The 22699-nt window shown below is 43.1% G+C and overlaps 1 protein-coding gene across 1 annotated transcript in view; it reads right to left on the bottom strand.

The window, feature by feature from the left end:
• Nucleotides 1-16316: 16316 nt before the first annotated feature.
• Nucleotides 16317-22699, bottom strand: part of LOC124774617 (serine protease snake-like) — a 217153-nt gene continuing 210770 nt past the window's right edge. The window contains exon 10 of the mRNA XM_047249495.1: nucleotides 16317-16676. Coding sequence (XP_047105451.1) covers nucleotides 16500-16676 — 177 coding nt within the window. The 3' untranslated portion in view covers nucleotides 16317-16499. The remainder of the gene's footprint in view (nucleotides 16677-22699) is intronic.

The following is a 22699-nucleotide window of genomic DNA, read 5'->3' as shown; positions in this document are numbered from 1 at the left end:
ACACATGCTCGTCTCTTTCGACTGCGCTGCTAGAAATTACACACAAGTGTTTCATCGAGCAAGAACAGTTCGCTTGCCTACGCAACAAAAATTTCGAGCTTGCCCGCCGAATCCACAAAAAGCAGTTTGAGCTCTCCATCGCTCTCAAGAAATTAAAAACACTTCAACAAGAACAAATCAAGGTTAATAAGTGCATCGACTGTACAGACAATCCTATTTTCGTGTGCTCCTCATCCATCACCTCTATCAACTGTGCTGTCACCGCAATGTCGTACACAGACATGTGTAAACTAGGCCCCTGTACTGCTGTCGCCACATGTACTGACAGCCCCATAGTGCCACGCCCTCCTTGCACCACAGTTGTTGACTCTGACTTGTGTACCATTGGGCATGCATGCCACACCTCACTTCAGCCTGGCCTGCCCCCAGTGGACGATCTTGCAAACTGTGAAACCACTGCTCCTGCGCGCCACCGTGTGAACTCAATGAACTACACAGACATTCCACTCGCACCTGAATGCAATTCACATTTATTGACCGAGACCGTGCTGCCACAGGCTGCACCTACGGCCGCTGTGCCTACTAGCGATTCACGAACCCAATCAAACTTTCACGATTCCCGAGTTTGTGCTTCGGGCCGGTGGCCATCTTGTCGCGCTCACTCCCGGGACATGTCGCCACCTCGGGTTCCTTCAGAAAAGCTGACCTACACCGAATGCAGTAATCCTGCTCCGTCTGACTCGCATGATGCGAGCAGTACACAAACAGCCTCCCTTGCATCAGGTAACATCGCTGTGGTTACTAACGGAACAATGCACAGATTGTGCCTCACACCGGGTCCTCCCATCTCTAGTAAACCCCGGAGACTTTGCCCCGAGTGCCTTTGTGATCTCAAAAAGCAAATCACAGAGCATTTAAACACTGATGTCATTGAACCCTCCACCAGCTGCTGGTCCACTCCCATTCATGAGATCCAAAAAAGACGGGACCTGGCGCATGTGCGGGGATTACCGTCGCCTGAATGCGAGAACTATTATGGACAACTACCCTGTACCAAACATTGCCGACTTCACCAGCGCACTATCGGGTGCATCTGTTTTTTCCGTCATCGACTGTAAACGGGCTTACCACCAAATTCCAATGGCCCGTGAGGATATTGAAAAAACAGCAATCACCACGTCCATATGCCTCTTTCAATTCCGATTCATGCCTTTTGGATTCAAAAACGCCACACAGACGTGGCAACTCTTTATTAACGAGGTTTTTTTCGGACTCATATTCTGTTTTGCTTACCTCGGCTACATACTTGTATTCAGCTCCTCTGTTGAGGACAATCTACATCACGTGCAGAACTTTCTAGACACCTTGAAAGCCGCAGGCATCGAAACCAACCCCGACAAACTACAGCTGCAACAGCCTGCTGTCATCTTCCTTGGGTTCCAGGTATCGGCTGACGGTATCTCACCTTCACTGGAGAAAGTACAGTTCATCTTATATCTACCAAGACCTTCTTCATTCAAAGAACTTCGGCGTTTTCTTGGCACCATGAACTACTATCGAAAACACCTACCCCGAGCCGCAGAAATCCAAGCCCCGTTAATCGACGCTTTGGCAGGAAAAAACACCTCCAGAACCTGGCCTGTGCAGCGGACACCAGAAATGACAGACTCTTTCTCAGAACTCAAGAAACTCCTCGCCAAAACCTGCACAACCGCACATCCCCACCCCGATGCGCAACTTTTCATAACAACAGACGCCAGTGACTCTGCCATCAGCGCTATTATCAGCCAGACAGTCTACGGCCAGACCTCGCCCCTGCAGTTTTTCTGCCGAAAGCTCAACAATGCCCAATGCAAATATTCCGCGTTCGATCTCGAACTGCTGGCTGTGTAAGAGGTGATCAAACATTTTCAAACAGACGTCGAGGGGCGCTCATTCTATGTTCTCCTTGACCACAAACCCTTGGTAGATGCTATAATGAACCCCCCGGCCGACCCTCAACCACATCGCTTACGTTATTTCGACTTCATTTCACAATTCACCACCGATGTCAGGCACATAAAGTGTGCTGACAATATTGTTACTGATTTTCTTTCCCGTGTTGATGCTGTATCTTTCCTTTTGGATCTTCTGCTCTCCCTGAACTCCAATCCTCTGACGAAGATACACAGAAATTAATCTCCCATCCAGCTTCTCCTCTACACCCTGTCCTTACCACCATTCCCGGTATTTCCGGCGAAGTCTGGTGCGATGACAGCAGGGGCACACTCCACCCCATTATCCCCCGCATGCTCCGTTGAGCTGTTTTCAATGCTCTTCACAACTTTGCTCACCCTGGCATTCGAGCTTCAGCCCGCCTAGTCTTGGAGCACTTCGTTTGGCGAAACATCAATGAAGGCTCGCAACAGTGAGCACGCGAATGCCCTGCGTGTCAATACAACAAGGTACACGAACACACCTCTCCCCTTCTCGGCACCTTGGAAGCTATTCCCCCTGGGCGATTTCAGAACGTGCACATCGACATTGTGGGCCCTCTTCCCGCCTCCAATTGTTTCCGGTACATACTTTCCACCACTGATTGTACTACTCGTTGGGTCGAAGCCGCCCCTCTTCCCAACATTACTGCAGAAACTGTCGCTCGTTCTTTCACTGAGTCGTGGGTATCACCTTTCGGTTGTCCCTCAGTCATTACCACTGACCAGGGGCATCAGTTTGAGTCGGCCCTATTCAATGGCATTTGCCATACCTGCGGAATCCGACGCATACACACAACTGTTTACCATCCACAAAGCAATGGCCTCATTGAGCACTGGCACCGCACCCTCAAGGCGGCTCTCCACTGCCACAACTCCTCATGGACGGAGGCCCTGCTGCTTGTACTTCTCGGTGCTCGTGCAACCTACAAGGAAGACATCAAAGGGACAGTTGCAGAATACGCATTTGGACAAACCCTGGTCCACCCAGGAGAACTTGCCTGTCCTCCTGCCTGTCACTCTCTTTCACCCCTACCCTCGTTCATTGAACATGTGAAATCCCACTTCTCCAACCTGCTGTCCCCGCCCCCCCCCCCCCTCATCTGCTCACACATCTCCAACGGTCTATGGGTCTATGTACCCACTTCCCTTTCCGACTGTAATTTTGTCATGCTCCGGGACAACTCTGTCCGAGCACCTCTCCAGCCCCCATACTCTGGACCTTATCGTGTGCTTCGATGATCCACGAACATGTTTGACATCCTGATAAAAAATTCTCCCATCACTGTGTCGTTGAACAGACTCAAACCAGCTCATGTTGAGCCCGAATCTATGCCATCACCTGACACAAGCACTTCACTCCACCTACTACCACACGACGCTCCACCTTTGCTCCCTCCCTCGAGCGATCACTCACCGTCGTGTGCCCGAATCTATGCCATCACCTGACACGAGCACTTCACTCCACCTACTACCACACGACGCTCCACCTTTGCTCCCTCCCTCGAGCGATCACTCACCGTCGTGTGCATCTCAGAACTCCTCATCGAGCTCGTTGCTGAGCTCCCCGCCAACCACACTCTCTCAATTGAGCTCACAACCCACAACCACAAAACTACTCACCGCTACCTGTGTCGAGCACATCCCCGCCTTCGCCTGCCTCACCGTGTTGAGATTTTTCTCCCCCCACTCCCCTGGTCAACACACCCTCACTTGAGGTGACAGTCCCTGTGCCCTCTGACATCATCCACGAAATTTCTATAATACTCACGGACGATTTGCTATTTATCATGTGTTTCTCATCTCCCAGTGATAATTCTGTGATACCATGCCACTTGATTAAGTGTGTCCCTCTGCCGCCTGACGTTGACCTCGAAACGCTCCAGGCATTCGTAACACCTTCGGCCGACATCGCCGTGATTGCTCTGTACAGGCCCACCTCCTCCCAACTCACACGGCCTGTACGACAACCGGCTCACTTCCACGATTTCTATGTCAACTGGCCAACCCTCACAGCTCAACGACTTCCAACACCACTACCAGAGGACTCCTTCGAGCTTACTATTAAAGTTCAGTTCCGTATGTTGTTCTGCCATGATGTGCAATAAAATATAGTTCTCAACATGTTGGTGTATTCTCTGGAGAAAACCACCCTGAATCCACCACACATTAAAGAAAATACACTGTCAAATGAAAAGTATTTTAACATCCCTCTGGAATTCAGAACTGACCACTAGATGTCACAAGAGGCAGACCCACCAGTATAATAGGAGGTGGGGATTATTGTGCTGCCAATAGAAAAGCAGTAATAGCAGAAAAAGTCGGTGAGGACAGCTCAATAATTTTGATTGTGAACTGGCCATTGGAAGTCACTGGAGTAGCAAATCCATTAGGAACACTTCAACCCTTCTACAGCTGCAGAAGTTGACTGTTAGTGATGTGGTTATGGAGTGAAAACATGAAAGAACAATGTAGCTAAACCACGCTTAGACAGATCTTTTGTGCTGATGCACAGGACCATTGAGCATTGCAGAGGATGGTTGTAAACAATCACATAAAATCAGTGGAAGAAATCACCCGAGTTCTGAAGTGCTACCTGCAGTCCAGTTTGCATGACAACTGTATGTAGGGAGCTGTAAAGAATGGGGGTACAGTGGTCAAGCAACTCCTCATAAGTGACACATTTCTGTAGTCGAAGCTGAGCAGCACTTGAGGTGGTTTCAAGTGTGATGCCCCCAGACAATGGATAACTGAATGTAATGATTGAGCGAAGAATCATGCCAAACCCTGTAGCAATCTGACGGGAGTGTTTGGGTTTGAAGAATTGCTGGAGAACATTAGGTACAGTCATGTAATGCCAGAAGTGAAGTGCAGAGGTGGTGATGTTAGGATACAGAAGTGTTTTCTGTGGCTAGGGTGTTTTCCCCCTACTGCACTTAGGAAAATGGTAAATAATGAAGCATATGAACACATTTTACAGCATTGTGTACTGTTTACAGTAGAGGAACTGTTTGGAGGTAATGGAATGTATCAGTGCAATCTGTCTTAAATGGTTTCTGGACAAGGACATTCCTGAGTTGGACTGGCCAGCCCAGAATCCTCACTTGAATCCAGTGGAACATATTTGGGATGAATTAGAATGTTGACTTCACTACAGACCTCAGCATCCTACATTCCTACACTCTCTGCTTCCAGCTCTTAAGGAACTAAGGGCTCACATTCCTATACAGATAGTCATAAACAACATTGACAGTTTCCAGAATGAGATTTTCACTCTGCAGCGGAGTGTGCGCTGATATGAAACTTCCTGGCAGATTAAAACTGTGTGCCCGACTGAGACTCGAACTCGGGACCTTTGCCTTTTGCGGGCAAGTGCTCTACCAACTGAGCTACCGAAGCACGACTCACGCCCGGTACTCACAGCTTTACTTCTGCCAGTATCTCGTCTCCTACATTCCAAACTTTACAGAAGCTCTCCTGCAAACCTGGCAGAACTAGCATTCCTGAAAGAAAGGATATAGCGGAGACATGGCTTAGCCACAGCCTGGGGGATGTTTCCAGAATGAGATTTTCACTCTGCAGCGGAGTGTGCGCTGATATGAAACTTCCTGGCAGATTAAAACTGTGTGCTCGACCGAGACTCGAACTCGGGACCTTTGCCTTTCGCGGGCAAGTGCTCTACCATCTGAGCTACCGAAGCACGACTCACGCCCGGTACTCACAGCTTTACTTCTGCCAGTATCTCGTCTCCTACATTCCAAACTTTACAGAAGCTCTCCTGCAAACCTGGCAGAACTAGCATTCCTGAAAGAAAGGTTATAGCGGAGACATGGCTTAGCCACAGCCTGGGGGGTGTTTCCAGAATGAGATTTTCACTCTGCAGCGGAGTGTGCGCTGATATGAAACTTCCTGGCAGATTAAAACTGTGTACCTGACCGAGACTCGAACTTGGGACCTTTACCTTTCGCGGGCAAGTGCTCTACCAACTGAGCTACCGAAGCACGACTCACGCCCGGTACTCACAGCTTTACTTCTGCCAGTATCTCGTCTTCTACATTCCAAACTTTACAGAAGCTCTCCTGCAAACATTTAACATTAAAAGTGTCTCCAGTAGAGTTGATGTCATGATAAAAGCTTAGGGTGGACACACCCCACATTCTACTTCTGATCAGATACATGTGCCATTTTAGTGACCAAGTTGAAATACTTATCTGATACTTTATTTGGATGCACTTGCATTCCTGAAGATATTAGAAAGAACAATATACTGTAATATAGTAGTTTGATTTAAAGGGAGCAAAGATATTTAGGGCATTAATATTGTGTGTCAATACAGCAGGTAAGCAAGACAAAAACTACTTCATCAGTGACAAAATTAGTGTATAAACTTGTTTTCTGTTTTAAAAATGGATTTGAAAAGTATATAATTACCAGCATTTGTTTGCTTCAAATGGTCATTTGTATCACATTCCACAATACAACAGAATACTAACCAATAGATCAGGCATTGAGTGGCAGGCAGGTATAACGAAAAAGGCCGGCCGGTGTGGCCGAGTGGTTCTAGTTGGTTCAGTCTGGAACCACGTGACCGCTATGGTCGCAGGTTCAAATCCTGCCTCGGGCATGGATGTGTGTGATGTCCTTAGGTTAGTTAGGTTTAAGTAGTTCTAAGTTCTAGGGGACTGATGACCTCAGATGTTAAGTCCTATAGTGCTCAGGGCCATTTGAACCATATAATGAAAAATGCCAGCTAGAAATTATTAGCTATCAGACCAACCCCTTGATGGACATATAAAAATCAAAACACACACACATTCACAAATGCATAATTTACACACACATGGCCACTGTTATCTCTGACTGCCCAGGCTCAACTGGAACTGTATTTGAGGTGAGCAGCAATTTTTTTGGAGTAAGCTGTGGTGGCACAGAAGAGGTGTGAGGCAGGGATAGGATGTATGTGTGTGATAGAGGGGGGTGGGGGGGGAGGTTAGTGCTGTCTGTGGGGGTGTGCAGTGATGGATAGTATGGTATGCTGCTAAGTGCAGTGTTGGAAGATTGTGATAAGGGGAGGGGGCAAAAGGGGAGACAAAAGAAGTAGAGGAAGAGAAAGGACTATTCAGGTGTGCTGATGGGATGGAAAGCATGTGTAGGGCTGGAGTGGCTGCAGGCAAGGCAACAGGCAGATGGAGGACAGAAACTAGTGATGCTTGAGGACTGGTAGCTTATGGGAACAAAGGATATGTTGCAGGGAGTGTTCTCACTAGAATAATTCAGAATAACTGGTGTTTTGCCAATAACTGATGTTTTGTGGTAAGAAATCTTGTGGTACTGACTGCAAAACAGTCACTGAAGTCAAGCACATAGTGTTGGGCAGCGTGTGCATCAACTGGATGGTACAGCTGTCTCTTGATGATTGTTCAGCAGTGGCCATTGATGCAGACAGCCAACTTGTTAGTAGCCTTGTCCATATAAAATGTGGAAATTTCTTGTACTCTCTCTTTCCCAATCATATCCTTTGTTCAGTTAGAAAGGAGGACCTCCATCATGACTCAAGATCACCCAGGACTGAAGGAACTGAATCACTTCCTCCATCAGGGTTTTGACTACCTTCCATCATACCCTGACATGAGACATATGCTACCTATACTCCCACAGGGGCATCCTACTGCCCACCCAACCTATACAATATCCTTGTCTTTTTCTGTTCCACCCTTGCTCCAAACCTCTTGCCTCATATCTGTGCAATAGATCAAGATGCAAGAGCAGCATGATACATCTTCCCACTGTCACCTACTCCAGTACTGCCACAAACATTTCCTACATCACACTAAGGTAGCTACCAACTTAGCAGCAACCACTGTGCCACACTGTATGTGGGCGTGGGCACCAACAAGCTACCTGTTCACATGCATCTACAGTTACATCTATATTCTGCAAACCACTGTGAAGTGCATGTTACAGGGTAGTCCCACTGTACCAATATTAGGATTTTTCCATTCCATTCATGTATGGAGTTCTGGAAGAATGTTGTCTAAATGCCTCCAAGCATGCTGCAGTTAATCTAAACTAGTCCTTTCATCCCTACGGGAGCAATAAGCAGTGGGTGGTGTTTGTGTAGTCTGACAATCATCATTCAAAGCTAGTTCTTGAAATTCTGTAAGTAGGGTTTGTCAGAATGTCTTACGTTAATATTCAAGAGTCTGTCAGTTCAGTTTCCTCAGCATCCCAATGGCATTCTCCCATGGATTACACAAACTTGTGAGGCTCCACACTGCCCTTCTCTGTGTGTGTTCATTATCCTATTTGGTATGGTTCCTAGACACCTGAGTGATATTGTAGGATGGGTCACACAAGTGATTTGTAAACAATCTCTTTTGTAGACTGACTGCTCTTCCCAGTATTCCACCAATGAGCAGAGGTCTACCACTGAATTACCCATGGCTGAGTCTATATGATCATTCGATTTCATTTCCTTGCAAAGTGTTACATCAGGGGTATTTTCATGAGTTGATTGTTTCCAACCATGCTGAACTCATCTATGGCTGTGTCAAATATATTTTGCAAGTGCACAGTTTCACATCCATAAACATTTAAAGCAAGTTGGAAATGTCTGCACCACTTTGAAATCTTCCCAAGATTTGACTGAATATTTATGATGGTCCTTTAAGACAGTACTTCATTACAGATGACTGTATTACCTGCAAAACTCTTTTACTATTAACATTGTCCACAACATCATTAATATATAACATGAACAACAAGGGTCCCAACTCACTTCTTTTTGGTGCACTTCTACACCTGTTGATGACTCTCCATCCTAGATAACTTGCTGTGTACTCAACAAAAAATCCTCAATCCAATCACAAGTTTTGCTTGATACCATATACAATCATACTTCTGATAAAAAGCATAGGTTTGGTACTGAGTCAAATTTCTTTTGGAAATCAAGTAATACTGCAGCTATGTGACTGCCTTGACCCAAAGCTTTCAGTAGATCATGTGAGAAAAGTGCAAGTTGCTTTTCACATAATTGATGTTTCTGGAATCCATGCTGTTTGGTATGAAGGTGGTCATTCTGTTTGAGGTACCTTATTATATTTGAGCTCAGAATATGTTCTAAGAGTCTACAATGAGTCAATGTCAACGATATTGGATGGTAGTTTTGTGAGTTGTTCTATCACCCTCTTATAAAAGGACGCTATCAGTGCTTTTTTCAAACTATGGAGTACAGGTTTTTGTTCAAGGGATCTGTAGTAGATTATAGTTAAAAGAGGGGCTAACTCAGCTGCAAATTCAATTTAGAATCTGATGAGGATTCCATCAGGCCTTAGATGAATGGATAAATAGCCACTGCCAAATTGTGGGTAGTAGACAGTTGGATCATCCAGTTGCAGACCATAGTGCTCTGCCTTTGCCATTTAGATTCTTCCCACTGACATTAGCCTTATTGCTGTTGAAGAATATCATCAACACATTCAAACAAACTTAATTTCAGATTACTGCGGTTTGCAGAGTTTTATAACCCACTGCATAATGTGTGAATGTAGACTTTCCCAGCACATACTACTGATAAAAAGCTTTGGGATTTTGAAGTTGAGTGTGTGACACTCATCAAAATGTCAGGCTATCTCACTACTGCCACCTGGCTAGAATCCTAATAGCTCTTCATCGCAATGCATTTATTACTCAACCTATCACAACTTTCTAATACCTAGAAGTATCTATCATAAATAATTTAAGGTGGAATTGCCATATAAATCTATCAATGGGGAAGGGAAATGCCACACATATCTATTAAATGAATCCTGAGGCGGAGGAGGAGGAAGAGATTAGTGTACGACATCCTGTAGACATCAGGGTCATTGGAGACAGAGCAGAAGCTGAGATTAGGCAAGGACTGAGAAGGAAATTGGCCATGTGCTTTCAAAGGAACCATCCTGGCACTTGCCTGAAGCAATTTAGGGAAATCCAAGATCACAAATTTCAAAAAAATTCAAGAAAAACATTACATGCCCAAACATACATCCTATGTAAATGATATGATGCTAAACTTTAAGGAATTCAGGCTCATATTGACAATACGAGAGAAAGAAGGTTGCTACTCACCATATAGCAGAGATGCTGAGTTGTGATAGGCACAGTAAAAAGATTCACAGAATCATAGCTTTTGGCTAATAAGGCCTTTGTCAGCAGTAGACACACATACAGACATGCACACACACACACACACTAGTGCAACTTGCGCACACATCTGCGGTCTCAGAGAGCTGAAACTACACTGCGAGCAGCAGCACCAGTGCATGATGGGAGTGGCGACTGGGTGGAGGTAAGGAGGAGGCTGGGACAGGGAGAGGGAGGGATAGTATTTTGGGAGTGGCGGACAGTGAAGTGTTGCTGTTTAGATGGAGGGCAGGAGAGAAGGTGTGGATGGGGGAAGGGTAAGTAGCAGAAAGGAGAGAAATAAAAGTAAAAAGAAATTAAAAGACTGTGTGTGGCAGTGAAAGGAAGGCTGTGCAGTGCTGGAATGGAAACAGGGAGGGGGCTGGATGGGTGAGGACAGTGACTAACGAATGTTGAGGCCAGGAGGGTTACAGGAATGTAGGATGTATTGCAGGGAAAGTTCCCACCTGCACAATTCAGAAAAGCTGGTGTTAGTGGGAAGGATCCATATGGCACAGGCTGTGAAGCAGTCATTGAGATGAGGGGTATCATGTTTGGCAACGCATTCAGCTACAGGGTGGTCCACTTGTTTCTTGGCCACAGTTTGTTGGTGGCTGTTAATGTGGACAGAAAGCTTGTTGGTAGTCATGCCTACATAGAATGCAGCACAGTGGTTGCAGCTTAGCTTGTAAATCACATGACTGGTTTCACAGGTAGCCCTGCCTTTGATGGGATAGGTGATGTTAGTGACCAGACTGGAGTATGTGGTGGTAGGAGAATGTATGGGACAGGTCTTGCATCTTGATCTATACCACGGTAGGAGGGGGGGGGGGGGGGGGAGGATAGTGGGTAGGACATTTCTCATTTAAGGGCATGACAAGAGGTAATCAAAACCCTGGTGGAGAATGTAATTCAATGCTCCAGTCCCGCATGGTGCTGAGTTACGAGGGGAATGCTCCTCTGTGGCCAGACTGGTGGGAGACTGAAAAGATAAGGCACGGGAGATTTGTTTTAGTACAAGGATGAGAGGATAATTATGGTCAGTGAAGGCTTCAGTGAGACCGTCGGTGTATTTAGAGAGGGACTGTTTGTCACTGCAGATGTGACAATCATGGGTGACTAAACTGTACAGAAGGGACTTCTTGATATGAAACAGGTGGCAGCTGTCGAAGTGGAGGTATTGCTGGTGGTTAGTAGGTTTGATATGGACGGAGGTACTGATGTAGCCATCTCTGCGGTGGAGGTGGCTTGTTGGGTAGAGTAGGACCAGGTGAAGCAAATGGGGGAGAAGTTGTTGAGGTTCTGGAGGAATGTGAATAAGGTGTCCTCACCTTCAATCCAGATAGCAAAGATGTCATCAATGAATCTGAACCAGGTGAGGGGTTTAGGATTCTTGGTTTTTAAGAAGGATTCCTCTATATGGCCCATGAATAGGTTAGCATAGGATGGTGCCATGTGGGTGCCAATAGCTGTACTGCGGATTTGTTTGTAGGTAATGCCTTCAAAGGAGAAGTAATTGTGGGTGACGATATAGTTGGTCATGGAGACTAGGAAGGAGGTTGTTGGTTTGGAGTCCATAGGGCATCTGGGAAGGTAGTGTTCGATAGCAGTAAGGCCATGGGCATTAGGAATGTTAGTGTACAGGGAGGTGGCATCAACAGAGACGAGCAGGGCACCGTGTGGTAAAGGGAAAGGAACTGTGGAGAGTCGGTCGAGGAAATGGTTGGTATCTTTTATATAGGAGGATAGGTTCTGGGTAATAGGTTGAAGGTGTTGGTCTGTGAGAGCACAGATTCTCTCAGTGGGAGCACAGTAACAGGCCACAATGGGGTTTCCTGAGTGGTTGGGTTTTATGGACTTTAGGAAGCATGTGGGAAGGTGGGAGTGCGGGTAGTGGTATGGGTAAGTAGAGAGATAGACTCTGGGGAGAGGTTCTGGGATGGGCCTAAGGATTTGAGTAATGACTGGAGATCCTGCTGGATTGCTGGAATGGGATCACTGTGGCATGGTTTGTAGGTGGAAGTATCTGACAGCTGATGGAGTCCTTCTGCCATGTAATCCTTGCGGTGCAAAACTACGGTGGTGGAGCCTTTGTCTGCAGGTAGGATTATAAGGTCGGGATCAGTTTGTAGATGGTGGACTGCAGTTATTTCTGTGGATGTAAGGTTAGTATGCATGTTGAGGGATCTGGGGAATGGTGATGAGGTAAGGTCTGAGGATAAGAAATTCTGGAAAGTTAACAGGATGGTTTGGAGGCAGTGGGGGTGGATCACAGTTGGATGGAGGAGAGAACAGAGTTAGGCAAGGTTCAATATTGGTCTTTGGTTGAGTCTGATTGGTCAGGTTGGTGGTGAACAAGTGTTTCCACTGTAGGGACCGGGAGAAGGAGAGAAGGTCTTCTAGTCCTGCATGGTTGAATTTGGGAGTGGGGCAAAAGGTGAGGCCTTTGGAAAGGACTGATATTTCTGTGAGACTAAGGCTTCTGGAGGAAAGGTTCATGACTGTGTTGTGGGTCTGTTTAGGTTTTGAGTTCTGCGTGGTGGTGGGAAGGAGTTTTGGAGGGTGGGGTGAGTGTAATATGTCTGCGAGACAGGGTTTGTCAGCTATGAGGGGGCATGGGGGAGGTTTGGAGGTTGTTGTAGAAGTGATGGACAGCGGTACTCAGAGGCAGGAGTAGGAAGTGAGCAGGATAGAGAGCTTTTTGACGTGGCATTGTGCATGTTGCTCAAGTTCCTGCAGGGCAAGTGTTTCAATGTGTGTTATGGGTTCCAGGAATTTGGGATTACATAGCAGGAGAATTTTGCGGATGGAGAGAAGGTACTGCAAGGAGGATTGGGCTTGTTTGATTTGGTTTTGCAGGACTATGTTGGTGAGGGCTAAGGATTGGCAGAATCTGAACAGGCCTATCACGACTCAGCATCTCCGCTATATGGTGAGTAGCAACTTCCCTTCTCTCGTATTGTTACGTTCCAATTAGGCTCATATTGAGGAATACTGAAAGACTTTCAACCTGCACACCATCAATAAATGGAAGTGGGAAAATGATTCTGGTGCAACATGAACTCTGTGACACACACTGTGTGGCATCAGGAAATAAGGGGAGAGGAAGGTTAAAATATGAATAATGTAATACATGGGAACATGTCACTCACACTCCAATATTAAGAAAGATACTTCAAAACTACACAGGAGGAGAAACTTCATTTGCTCTTTTGTGTTCTGACAATAAGTAAAAAAGTATCAGTTTCTTATAAGCTTTAGTAAATGAAAGTAACCCCTGTCAGATGCAGCTTTTCAGAGTAGAAGATCTTTTCTCTTGTGTGACCTATTGTCATATTTTACAGCTTCAGGGTGGAACAACAACACACACACGCACACACACACACACACACACACACACACACACACACACAAAGACCATTGTTCTGGTGGTCACTGAGGCCGGACTCAGGCCTCGGTGGCCAGACACAGTGGTTTTGTGTGTGTGTTTGTGTGTGTGTGTGTGTGTGTGTGTGTGTGTGTGTGTGTGTGTGTGTGTGTGTGTTTAGGAGGCCTGTTCACAGCCTTAAAGGCACTTTAAATAAAGCCAAATAGAATGTTATCATAAAATCATATAACACGAGGAAGTGTAAGTCATTAATGAGTTATTCAAATAATATGAAAGTAAAACAAAGGTGATTGCCAGCAGTTTCCTTGAAAACTGTTATTCATCACAGCCACAGTGTTGCACATCCATAATGGATGAGAGTTTTTATTTTTTGAACAGTCCCTTAATTTTTACTGTTATAGCCAATCTGTCTTCAGTATATGACTTATAGGTAAACCAGATGCAATAGATAAACATTTCTTTGTGATTGTTGTACTAGACTGGACTATCCTGTAGTGTTACTTTATTTCCTTTTCTGTTGTATGATTATGGTTGTCAGTTGAATTTTTCTACATGGTGTTCATGCCTAATCAGCTGTGCTGGGAAAGTTCCTTTCATCCTATTGGTGCTGTAAAGTTTTATCACTTGAAAAGTTACTAATAATTCATAATTACTGAAGTGAGGTAATTAATGTGGATGAAATCATCATCGTCATCTCATTTTATCTGTGTATATATGATCTCACATTAAGTATTGGTAACTAGAATGTAAGGTTGATCGTTTGGAGGAAGAAAAAAAAAAGATGAGTTGCTTTGCCTGACACTTTCTTGATATTATACAATATGTAATCCTATATATTATGTAAGCATAAGGATGTATATTATAAGCATATGTATCACATACATACATTTCTTGTTTGTAGGTTTTCATCATAAAACTTATAGATAGAACTTTCAACTGTGGATACGGGGTGGAAATTTATGCCTACTGCTCTCATATTTATACAGATTTGACGCAAGTTACGTCTAACTTTTTTTCACAAAGAAGCTCATTACAAATTTTAACAATGTAGGAGTAGACAGATTACTACTTACGATAAAGAAGACACACAAAGTTACAAACTGGCACAATTAAAAGACACTTATGTATAGCCTTTGGGCACAGCCTCCATCAGTAAAAGACACACACACACACACACACACACACACACACACACACACACCATTCACACGAGTGCCAATTCCAGTGTCTTGACCTCCTGTGGCCGAAAGGTAAATGTCTTAATTGTGCCTGTCTGTAATCTGACATGTCTTCTTTATGGTAAGTAGCAATCTGTCTTTTCCTACATTGTTGCTATTCCTATCTAGAGTTTCCATTGTTTCATTACAAATTTTAGTATTTTAACTAGGTGTCTGTAACATTTTAGTATTAGCAAAAAAAGGGGGATGGGCACTGTTGGGTATTATACACATTGAAGTTATGGTGTTGTTGCTGTTGTTTTTGTTGTGGTCTTCAGTCCAGAGACTGGTTTGATGCAGCTCTCCATGCTACTCTATCCTGTGCAAGCTTCTTCATCTCCCAATATCTACTGAAATCTGCATCCTTCTGAATCTGCTTAGTGTATTCATCTTTTGGTCTCCCTCTACGATTTTTACCCTCCATACTGTCCTCCAATACTAAATTGGTGATCCCTTGATGCCTCAGAATATGCCCTACCAACTGATCCCTTCTTCTAGTCAAGTTGTGCCACAAATTTCTCTTCTCCCCAATTCTATTCAGTACCTCCTCATTAGTTATGTGATTTACTCATCCAATCTTCAGCAATCTTCTGTAGCACCACATTTCAAAAGCTTCTATTCTCTTCTTGTCTAAACTATTTATCATCCACGTTTCACTTCCATACATGATTACACTCCATACAAATACTTTTAACAATGACTTCCTGACACTTAAATCTATACTCGATGTTAACAAATTTACCTTCTTCAGAAACACTTTCTTTGCCATTGCCAGTCTACATTTTATATCCTCTCTATTTCGACCATCATCAGTTATTTTGCTCCCCAAATAGCATAAATCCTGTACTACTTTAAGTGTCTTATTTCCTAATCTAATTCCCGCAGCATCACCCGATTTAATTTGACTACATTCCATTATCCTCATTTTGCTTTTGTTCATGTTCATCTCATGTCCTCCTTTCAAGACACTGTCCATTCCATTCAGCTGCTCTTCCAAGTCCTTTGCTGTCTCTGACAGAATTACAACATCGTCGGCGAACCTCACAATTTTTATTTCTTCTACATGGATTTTATTTCAAACTCAGAATTTTTCTTTTGTTTCCTTTACTGCTTGCTCAATATACAGATTGAATAACATCAGGGATTGGCTACAACCCTGTCTCACTCCCTTCCCAACCACTGCTTCCCTTTCATGCCCTTCGACTCTTATAACTGCTATCTGGTTTCTCTACAAATTGTAAATAGCCTTTCACTCCCTATGTTTTATCCCTACCACCATCAGAATTTGAAAGAGAATATTACAGTCAACAATGTCAGAAGCTTTCTCAATGTCTACAAATGCTAGAAACATATGTTTGCCTTTCCTTCATCTATTTTCTAAGATAAGTCGTACGGTCAGTATTGCCTCACGTGTTCTTATGAAGAGAGGAAAACTACAATGCATTAATCTTCAAGTCATGAGATTTGTAATTTAAGTTCTTAATTAATAATGTATATTTACATCAAAATTAAAATGTTGGTTTTGTGTAAAGTAAGGTCACTTGATATTTATCAGAAAAAATTTTGATAGCGTATGTAATGAATTGATTTTAACAACTTTTTGGCTGAATATCTGAGTGTTAGATCTGCAGTCACAACATACACTGATGAATCCACAGCTAACCACATGAAACATTCCTGACTTCAGCTAGACAGTTAAAATATATGGCATGGGAGACTTAAAAAAACTTTTTACAAGTTGGTAATATGTTCATTAAGCTAACCATCTGGCCACACAATGCTCTCAATCCATGGAATAAAAGAAGAGACACGTGTATAGACTCCTGGTGAATCTTTTCCAGCACAGTAATTCCCAAATGATGTCACTCCAATAACATGATACACATCTTCATCTCCTATTTTGTATGATATCTGAAGTGGTCCACCAGAATCACCCTGTAAAATTAAAATTGTTAAAAAATTTATTATAGTAATGGAATAATGATTCAAGAGAAAAATTTTGGAATGCATTTAGTGTTAAGAAATTGAATTGGTTTTGGTGTTATTGAAAAAAGGCTTGGTAACTTACTTGTAAATGTTGAGATGCAAAACAAAGGATCTAATATAGTGAAACCATCTTTTCCATTTCAGGGAAAATACAGTTGAACTTTATGAACAAAGAGGACAATGAATTCTGTATATAGCAATTTTCACTCTAAACAATAAAGACAGCTAACTTTTAGTTGAATACTTTGAACAGCTACTGAACAACTTTGAACCATAAAACAAACTTGCAGCGTAATGCATACAATAGGACTTTGATATGAATATCACAGAAAGTCGAAATCAACATACTGATGGAAAGACACAATGAAAGGGACTGCTAAAATATTGAAGCTAGAACCCCGAGACAGTGGCCATGTATGTGCAAGTTGTGTTTGCATGAATGTGTGTGTTTTGCATTGCAGAAGGAGGACTTTTCTGAAAGCTTTTTGTTTTAACGGTCTGTTTCAGTGTGCCTGTTTGCAACTAAACACCTCCTATGTGTGCTGAGAAGCAATCTATTCTTTCCATGTTATTGTTATTTCACTCAGGACTTTCCATTCTCAGACTGGTCCTCCCTCAGTAGCAGTGTGGTCAATGCGACAGAATGTCAATCCTAAGGGCCTGGTTTCGATTCCAGGCTGGGACGGAGATTTTCTCCACTCAGGTACTGGGTGTTGTCTTGTCCTAATCATCATCATTTCATCCTACTTGATGCACAAGTCACCAAAGTGGTGTCAAATCGAAAGACTTGCACCCGGCGAACCCGATGGGAGGCCCTAGTCACATGACATTGTCAGACTAACAGAAACGCTTACTGATGCATTAAAAGAAAATAATAATAAATAAAAAAAATAATGGGGGTAACTGTACTGTTTTCATTAATCATTAAGGTAAATCACTACCACCAGATAACACAAGCTCCTTCCCTTGTCAGTAATGTTATTAAATGGACAAGCAGAACCCAAAATTAATGACTGTCAGACTGTTTTCAAAGATGGATGAGGATATGTGGAACAAATCAGGAATCTGAAAGCATTACTGAAGGACAGAAATAAGAAATACATAGCTGTATTTTTTACATTATGAAAGCTTATGGTATTTGTAATAGGTGTGTTCTTTATGAAATCCATATAGATACATAAAAGAGTACTAAGGTACTGCTACTAATAAAATGCATTGTCACAAGCATCATTGTAAGAGTTTTATTCATGAGTGAGATTTTGGGATCACTTGAAATGAAAATAAGACTGAAATGATAGTGTGGTCTACCTCCATTGCCTTAGAATAGTTTCCTCATTAAAGCCATCAAAGACTGGAGAAAAAACACTTGAAGAATAAGGAATTATGGGCGATATTACAGGTTGCAAGCAGCAGAACATTCCTGCCAGTTGATTATTATACATTGGTAATGAGGTATAATTGTCAAAATGTGCTGGAAAGTTCATTGTAAATTCATTCAATGGCATCATATCATTAATTAATTCTTTGAATGTGTGAAAAATGTACAAAGTGAAACCTACAACACTCTTAAAGAAACTGTTAATGAAACTCAAAGTGCTCCAATATCTGCTATAGTTGTGAGAAACGCATTTGAAGCCATTGCACAAGAGAAACTCTGACAAATGAAATTATTGAGAGAAGACGAAACAAAACCAAAAGTTTGTATATTTGCAGACAGCCAAGGATGAGATTTAGCCACTATTCTTATGAATATGCAATCTAAATATTCTGTTACTGACACAGCAAAACCCAGGGCCCCTTTCCAGCAAATAATTAAAGATTTAAACCCTCAACCAAACAATGTTTGTGTAATTATTACTGGAGCTAATGATGTTTATAAAAATGAGTCGTAAAATGCAATCACAGCATTGCAAAATGCACTGGAAAGAATCTTGCCAAGAAAAACAATCGTTGTTAGCATCCAACACAGACATGACTTAATAAACAGTTCATGTTTAAATAATGAAATCAAATTCATAAACAGAATGTTTCAAAAGGTGTGCAAGGCATTCGAGGATGTGGAGTTTTTGGACAGTAATTCCGAAGAGAGAAACCAGTTTACTCGACATGGAATGCACAGGAACCGGCTAGGAAAACGTGTACTTGCTAAAGCGCTATTAGCAGAAACATTCAAACTATTTGAAAACACCACTCCTCCAATCACACTAAAAGCACCTGTGCCCATTGAAACTGTACCACTGGAAGAAATACAGACAGTGTTGTCAAAATACTCGTTCAAAAGTAATGAAACAGCTGAAGGAAAGACTTCATATGCAGCAGCACCTGTATGTGAATCAACACAAACAGGTCTTCTATATAAAAGCAAGACAGCGCCAGCAGTTACAACTCAAGTGGGAAGAGTTAGTCCACTACCAACTTCTGATGCAGCAGCAGCCTTTAAGGAGGAAGAATGGTCGTCAGTAGCAGAAACAGCAACACCAACCTCCACGGGATCAAGTGTACCAGTTGACTGGGTAGAAACCACACCAATAGAAGATCCACCCTCTATGGCAAAAAGGAGCACAGTAGTGACTGCAGCTGCTCCACATGAGATCAAGCAAGTCCTCAGCTGCAAATGGAGATTTTTTATGGTACTGGGGCAGAAGGGGGAAGGTTCCAATCGGAATGTAAGTAATGCAGTTAATTACAACAAATGTGGGTGTTACCAGCACAACAGCTCCCCATTCCCTGCAGAAAACTGTTCCTGTAATACTGGTATGTCAAAAGAAACACAGTTAGACCAATTTATTGTAAATATTGATGAACCAACAGGCGCAAATTGTGCTCATATTCTCTGTCTGACAGAACACTATGCCACTGTTGGCATCGAAATGCTGAATATTCCAAACTATGTATTAGCTACCTCCTTTTGTAGAAAGCATATGAGCAAAGGAGGGGCAGCTACTTATGTGAAAAACAGCCTGTCCTTTGATACAATAGATGTAGAGAAATATTGTGTACAGAAACACTTTGAGGCATGTGTCACAGGAATAGTAGAAGCTAACAAGAAACTGGCAATCAAAGCAGTATACAGGGCTCCATCTGGTAATTTTAAAGTATTCATGAAACAATTAGATTCTGTGCTATTGCATCTCACAAAGCAATACAGGAATACTATAGTGACTGCAGATATTAATATAGACTTTCTCGGAAGCTCATCCTCTAAGACAGAGTTTGCAAATTTAATGCATACCTATAATTTTGTCTCCGCTGTCAGTTTTCCCACAAGAACTACTGCCACTTTCAGCACTCTAATAGACAATATCTTTGTAGATATGAGCAGAACTCATTACATCAACGTTGAAAAAGTCATAAATGGTCTCTTTGATCATGATAGGCAAATACTCACAATTGACAACTTTAATATAAATCAGAGCAAAGCTGGTGCATAGTGGAAAACCATTAGAAACACGAATGAGGAAAATATCCAAAACTTCAAATTATGCATTCGGGAGACTGACTGAAGGTATGTTTATCTTGCAAATGATGATAAAATATAATGTATTTACTTATGAATTATCAAGTATATTTGAAAGTGTCTTTCCAAAAAAGGTCTGCAGACTACAGAACAGGCAATCAAACAAAAAACTATGGCTCACCAAGGGCATAAATATCATGCCAGAGACAAAGAGAACTGTATATAATATCCAGACAATCCAATAATCCCCTCCATATGAACTATTATAGGACATACTGTAAAATTTCAACTAAAGTCATTAAAAAAATCTAAAAGTATGTGTATAGAATCTTAAATTAATTGTTCAAATATTAAAATCAGAATGATCTGGAATGTAACAAAAAAGGGAAACAGGTATTGCACCGTCTGACAATGCAAAAACTGCTGTCCTAAAAATTAACAATTTGGAAATAACTGATAGTAAACAGATAGCAGACACTTTTAACAACGACTTTCTAACTGTCACTTCTCAAATAGGTTGCAGTGGTGACCTAAGGGAGGCTGCAGATATTCTGAAACCTAACCTCCCACAAAGTTTTAATGATATAAACATACCACGCATAACTGTCAATGAAATAACAAAAATAATTCATTCATTGAAAAGTAAAGGATCTTCAAGTATCGATAACATCTCTAGTAAACTGTCGAAAGCCTGCAGTAAAGTGTAGTAGTTACTCACGTTTGTAACATATTTCTTTATGAGGGAGTTGTTCCAGAGAGAATGAAATATGCCATTGTGGGAACTCGTTTCAAGTCTGGCAATGCTATAGATGTCAAAAATTATTGTCCTGTCTCTCTCTTAACAACGTTTTCAAAGGTTCTTGAAAAGGCAGTATATATCAGGATTGTGGTACATCTTGATAAACTTAATATTATTAACCATAGACAGTTTGGTTTTTAAAAAGGGGTTTCCACAGAGCGTGCCATATACTTGTGGCGGCAGCACCGTCCAACGCACGGAGGGCTGAACTACGGCACTGCCGACACAAGTAGGGGCAGCTGTACCGTTATGCGGAATTTCGGCAACGGTGCGTCGCACACCGGACCACACGGGAACAAAGCTGCCACCAGTACGAGCTAGTCGACGCGACGCGACACACGTCTCCCCAGTTCTTCCGCCACGGACCACGTGCGTCGAGTCAACGTGACTCCGCCGTAAATGCATACGCGCGGTTGTAAACGCAGTCGCCGTTAAATTGTCTTTCGCTTCTTCGCGGACGTTACGGCGCCTCCGGTCGCGCCAAGAGCAGAACATTCTGTGACGCGGCCTTTTGTCTCGCTCGGTCCACGCGGCCGCGCCACGGCTCGTCACTGGAGTGTGCACCCTCCGGGATCGGTGACCGAGCCGTGCCACCAGTGCAACGCGCCTATATAGGCGGACATTAGCGAAGTATATTATTTGTCATTTATTGTAACGGCGGGAAAAATAAATGTGTCCTGTCCAGAAACCGCTTTAGCCATTTATTGCCACAAAGCCTCTCCCATGAGCATAGTGCGTGGGCACGGCGATAAATGCCGGTTCACTGCACATGAGCGACTGTAAGCGGGGATACAACACGTTCCCGCTTCATACTCATGCACAAATGATGTCTTGGAATCTATTAATAGTAAGAAGTGAGCAGTTAGTGTCTTCTGTGATCTTTCCAAGGCCTTTCATTGTGTAAACCATAAGATACCCTTGGGGAAGGCCTATCATTATGGAATCAAAGGGCCTATAGGTAATTGGCTAAAATCATATCTCGAAGACAGGAAACAAAAGGTGGTTCTAAATGGCTGCAAGAGAGGATATTCTGATCTAGTGGATTCTGAATGGGGCAAAATACAAAATGGCTCTGAGCATTATGGGACTTAACATCTATGGTCATCAGTCCCCTAGAACGTAGAGCTACTTAAACCTAACTAACCTAAGGACAGCACACAACACCCAGTCATCACGAGGCAGAGAAAATCCCTGACCCCGCCGGGAAGGCAAAATACAGCATGGAGCTCCCCAGGGATCTGTCCTTGGACCCCTGCTGTTTTTAATATATGTTAATTATCCCCCCCCCCCCCCTCCCCGCCCAAGAACCATGGATCTTACCATTGGTGGTGAGGCTAGCGTGCCTCAGCGATACAGTTAACCGTACCATAGATGCAACCACAAAGGAGGGTTATCTGTTGAGAGGCCAGACAAATGTGTGGTTCCTGAAGAGGGGCAGCAGCCTTTTCAGTAGTTGGGGGCAACAGTCTGGATGATTGACTGATCTGGCCTTGTAACACTAACCAAAACGGCCTTGCTGTGCTGGTACTGTGAATGGCTGAAAGCAAGGGGAAACTACAGCCGTAATTTTTCCCGAGGGCATGCAGCTTTACTGTATGGGTAAATGATGATGGCATCCTCTTGGTAAAATATTCCAGAGGTAAAATAGTCCCCCATTCGGATCTCCGGGCGGGGACTACTCAGGAGGACGTCATTATCAGGAGAAAGAAAACTGGT

The sequence above is a fragment of the Schistocerca piceifrons genome, chromosome 2 (genome assembly GCF_021461385.2).
Source record: "Schistocerca piceifrons isolate TAMUIC-IGC-003096 chromosome 2, iqSchPice1.1, whole genome shotgun sequence".
In the NCBI taxonomy this organism is placed as follows: Eukaryota; Metazoa; Arthropoda; class Insecta; order Orthoptera; family Acrididae; genus Schistocerca; species Schistocerca piceifrons.
The sequence above is the reverse complement of the archived record's forward strand: the minus strand, read 5'-3'. Positions and strand labels throughout refer to the sequence as shown.